This window comes from Eurypyga helias, unplaced genomic scaffold (genome assembly GCF_000690775.1).
Source record: "Eurypyga helias isolate BGI_N326 unplaced genomic scaffold, ASM69077v1 scaffold49048, whole genome shotgun sequence".
In the NCBI taxonomy this organism is placed as follows: domain Eukaryota; kingdom Metazoa; phylum Chordata; class Aves; order Eurypygiformes; family Eurypygidae; genus Eurypyga; species Eurypyga helias.
In genome coordinates, this window is record NW_010265942.1 from 1 (window position 1) to 4700 (window position 4700).

The 4700-nt window shown below is 46.9% G+C and overlaps 1 protein-coding gene across 1 annotated transcript; it reads right to left on the bottom strand.

Moving 5' to 3' along the window:
* Positions 1–355: 355 nt before the first annotated feature.
* On the bottom strand, positions 356–2408 carry LOC104505063 (sodium/hydrogen exchanger 2-like; the record flags this gene model as incomplete). Its single annotated transcript, XM_010156901.1, has 2 exons — positions 2243–2408; positions 356–819 (listed from the first exon to the last, which is right to left on the bottom strand). Coding segments are annotated over exons 1-2 (630 nt in total), but the record flags the coding sequence as incomplete, so codon positions are not given.
* Between the last annotated feature and the right edge of the window lie 2292 nt (positions 2409–4700).

Sequence of the window (4700 nt, forward strand, 5' to 3'; positions counted from 1 at the left end):
GCCGGAGTTAAACCACGACAAGCTGTTAAAAAGATATTCTCTAGGCACTGCCACATGTAGCAATGACATTAAAATATGCTGCTGGAATTTCTGCCAGTACAGGGTCAGCATCCTTCTTTGGAGGTTGCACTCCAACGAGGGAGTGCTGTGGCACTCGTGTTGCTGTCTCCCGACATACAGTCAAAGAGCTGTTCACCTGAAAGCTTCTCAGGACCTCAGGCCAGAGAAGTGGACCAGAAGTCCTCTGCTAGAAGCTGTTGATGCCTCTTTCCTCTGCAGATCTCACGTCCCGCCTCTCAGCACCAGCCCATCCTTCTTCTGAACATTAACTACCCAAATAGAGACTGGTCCTTACCACTGTCACCGCGTCATTCAGGAGCGATTCGCCGAAGACCAAAATGTGTAGCTTTTCATTGACGTGTATCTCTTCGAAGACCGCTAACACTGCCACGGGATCCACGGCAGCGATCAGGCTGCCGAACAGGAGGTTGTGAAGCAGCGACACGTCCTGCAGCTGAAAGGCTTTCACCTGGCAGATCCCATACAGGGAAAAGCCGATCCCAAACACGTTCCATATTGTCCCCACGACCGCATAGAGGAGGATAGTGCCCATGTTCTCAAAAAAGGGACGGCTGGGCATGAAGTACCCGGCGTCAAGGACAATGGGCGGCAGCAGGTAGAGGAAAAAGATGTCACTGTCCATAACAGGCGGTGACTTGTCGTTTAAGCCATAGATGATTCCCCCCATGATGAGTCCTACAAATATCAATAAACAGCTCTCGGGAACGACAGAAGGCAACTTGTTGTATAGATGAAACCCTGGAAGGGGATGGATAGATAACAAACATTATCTCACCAGCCCAAACTGGCTAAAGAGCACCAACCAGCTCCTCGCTGGGGTGAGGAAGCTCTCCATGCTCCCACACTCAGCAGGCTATGCTTCCGTACCGCAGTCATAAATGCACACAACTAAGGTGAAGTCGCTCAGTCAGAAATTGGCTAGAAAACCTTAAAGATTACTGAAAAAAACAAGCTTTCTAAAATTACTGTTGGTTCACACTGCATTTTGTCATAGCATAAGATATATTTTGCGGTAATACACAAATAGAAAAACTAAATAATCTGCATAAATAAAGTAGTTGAAATTATTTGTAATCTAGTTAGCAGCCTATCACTACCATAAACAGCAACTGCTAATTTTAAACACAATACAGGTTCTATGCATCAACAAAAAATATCACCAAAAGCATCCTCATTGACTACAAACGGTGCCAGTTTTAATATTATTCAGTCATTAACACTTAGAGCTAAGGCAGCATTGAAAAAAGTCCAATCAAGCCAGCCTTGTGCCACACCCAATGTTAGAGGGTAACGCTGACAACCACCACAAGCACTCAAGGTGAGTTATTAAAAGAAAGCAAAAAATTGAAACAAACCACATTGGAATAGAGACAATAAGAAAAAAAAATATGTGATCATTATTATTTTTTCATGCATGCTGATAGATTTGGGATCTCATATAATACAAAGAATAGCGACACGAAAAGACCATTCTTCTGAGAGAAATTCTGATCTAAATGAATCTCAGAGATTTCTACCTTCCAAAAGAAAAAAAAAAATAGTAATTCAAGAGAAGGGATCACAATTCCTGGAGGAAAAAAATTAATAATTTCCACTTTCCTATGCCCAGTTTTGCAGGGAGGTGAGGGGGGAGATAGGTCCAACTTACACAAAATATCTTTCCATGGATATTGTGACACAGATGACCTCCTTGATGCAGAAAGAATTTATTTTAGACTGTGTAACACCCCGCACATGGATTGAACTGTTCCTTGCGGCTACCCAGACCCTTTTATAAGTCCAAGGAGTCTCCATTATAAGATGAGGAGGTCAGTGGACAACCTGCGGGTAGTGGAGCTGGTCAGCTAACCGAGATGAGCAGACACCTTGGCATGTCCCGCCGTGAAATAAAATTCCCGGAAACCCTGGCAGTTTTTCTACTAACAGCACCACACACAGGTGTGAACTTCTGGATGGAAAACCATCATTTCCAACCTCAAATGCAACTGGGTAGTTATTTTCCATGCATGCAGTATGTGTGCCAGACAATACGTGCATCCTTAGGGCTTGGCATGTTATCTCAGGCTCCAAGATTGGAGAAGAGATGAAGCAAAAGCCACCCCTGCCCACGCCATCCTCACCGAGCCCCCCCCTCCTTCCTCACGCTGTCTACATGCCTTACCTATTTTGGCCAAGGATGCAAGCATGATCCAGAGTGTGATTTCAAAGGGGACTTGAACGTGCTGATAATCCAGAGAGAAGAATGTGTGCTCTGCGGATCCATTGCCTTGGGCTTCCTCAGCAGCCCAGCTGACATTCTCTGGGATCACGTCCTCCAGCAGCGGCATCGGTGGGGAGCCCTGCAGGGCCCCAACCCCGGTGGCTTGGAGGATGGAGGAAAGCAAGGACCCAGCTAGGACAGCAGCCGCAGCTTTACACCCCGGCCTCAATCCCTCCATTACCCTGGAAGCCGTCTGCTGCCGGGATTTGGCTGCTGGCTGCTCCCAGCTGGTGGCTCCCGTGGCTGCGGGCGATGGTTGGGAGCGCTGATGGAAACACTGGAGCTTGTGGGTCACTGCAGAGAGGAGCAACCGCTCCGCCTCACTGACTCTCCTCCCTAGTCCATTAGTTTCCAGCTGGGAGACCCTGACGGAGAATCGCACCCCTTGGCACCACATGCCCAAACAGGCAGGGGCTCCTCCTGCAGATGCTTCCTTGAAACGTGTCCTGCACCTTTAGACCACTGCACGCTCGAGTCAGAGACAAGTTGCATTTTAGCCCCAACTCTTGACATATTTTGGCTTCCAGTCTCCCAGAAACCCTTCTTGGAGAGGAAAAAACAACCCCTTCACTGCTGCTGGAGCAGCCAGGCTGTGATGGAACAGGTGGCACCCAAAACAGCCCCATCCAGAAGCAGAACCATCTCATGGTGGGATTTCTTGTCTGCAGTGCCGTGCCCCCCGAGAGAACACACAGCAGTGACGTTGATAACCACCGTTTCCATCTGGTAAATGGAGCAAAGCACCCAGTTATATGCAAGTGTTAGATGCATTAATTATACAGGGAGGAAAAAAACATATTGGGACAAATTCCTCCATTGTGGAATTTCATTTAAGTTGATGATATTTTAACAGGGATGAATTTGGACCAAAGAACACATGTAATTAAAATACAGAGGCCCCGGGCTGTTGCTAGACTGATCGATGGCCTATTTGTTGCTCTTGGGCTGCCTAAATGACACCAGAACTGAGCCACCAATAACAAGCTGGTGACCCACTTTTCTGCTGTAAAGTCAGAACCCAACATCACCAATCCCGGGTTTCCCGGTATGGCGTGAGCTCCCTGTTTCTGATCTGACTGGCAAAGGAGGAGGATGATACACTTCAGGAGACAGGAGAGGTGCAGTGATGTGCTCTAGGTGTGGCTTCTTGCTAGTTTACCATGGTTAATTAGAATTCATAGGGTGCCTTTACCACACTTGCTGGCTTCAAAGCAAACAACACTCCTGCCATTAGAGTGATCTTCGAGCAAATTAAGTCTACTAAACTTAGTGCCACTTCTCCCCTTGTACATTTAAAAAAAAAAACCCAAAACAAAACTGCAGACACTTGTAGGACAGAAATCCCACAAGGTTTTCCTCCTGTTTTCCATCGTTCAGTTGCGCAGGGGCTGGGATAGGGAGGAGAGGAAGAGGTGAGGAGACAGGATCCCTTGTTATTCTGAAGGAGGGAGAATACTGTGCTCTTAACAGCAGTGAAGACGTAATTAAGAAATTACTTAGCCAGAGATAAGAGCAGTGGAAACAGTTCTGAGCCTGGGCTCGTAGGCCGCGCCATAATATTTCCCCTTTCTGCTGAAATATTTGGTGCTGAATTTGGGAGTTTGAGGACTTGTGCCATTTGGTAGCATGGGAAAGGAGTTTTGCCAACCTCCCATTCCCCTCTACCCCCAACCGATCCATTTTTCAATTTGCTATTCTTAGGAAAAAGGCAAGAAATTTAGTATTTCCTTACATTTACATTAGGCCAAAAACGCAATGATTGCCTCTCGGAGGGATAAAAGACCTGTAGTGTGGAGCTCAGATTTTCCCTATCTGGGAAATGGTTTTGTGTGTAGAATCAATATTGATTTGATAATGGAACCAGAAAAAAACCCAACTGAGTTGGGACAGTATCTGAGAAAGGTCAGAGAGGGTAGCATTAAAATATGAGCTATTTTTTTAACGAAGTTATAAAATCAGCACCTCAGGGACTAAGCAATAGGCAACGGGTGAAGTGAAAAGACAGTCTGTAGAGTTACCTACTGTAACTGCTCACCAGAGCCCTGTCTGAACAGAGCAAAGCACACCGCGGTTCTTAAGGACCAGACATTAACATTAATGTTATTAACGTTAACAGAGGCGAGAGGAGCCTGAGCCAGTACCCTGAGCCAACTCGTTAATGAAACTGCAGCCCTTGTACCCTCCTCTGCTCCGTTCTGCAGCGATGGCTCCACGCGGGTGCATCCGCGCATCCTCTCTCCGCAAACTCGCTCTCATCCCGTGAAGCTTCAAGCGGCTCCTCGAAAGGTCCATTTTCCGTCTCGCTCTAATTCTGCCTCGCTGTCCCTAGACCTGTACAAGAGTAACAAAAGGCTCTTTG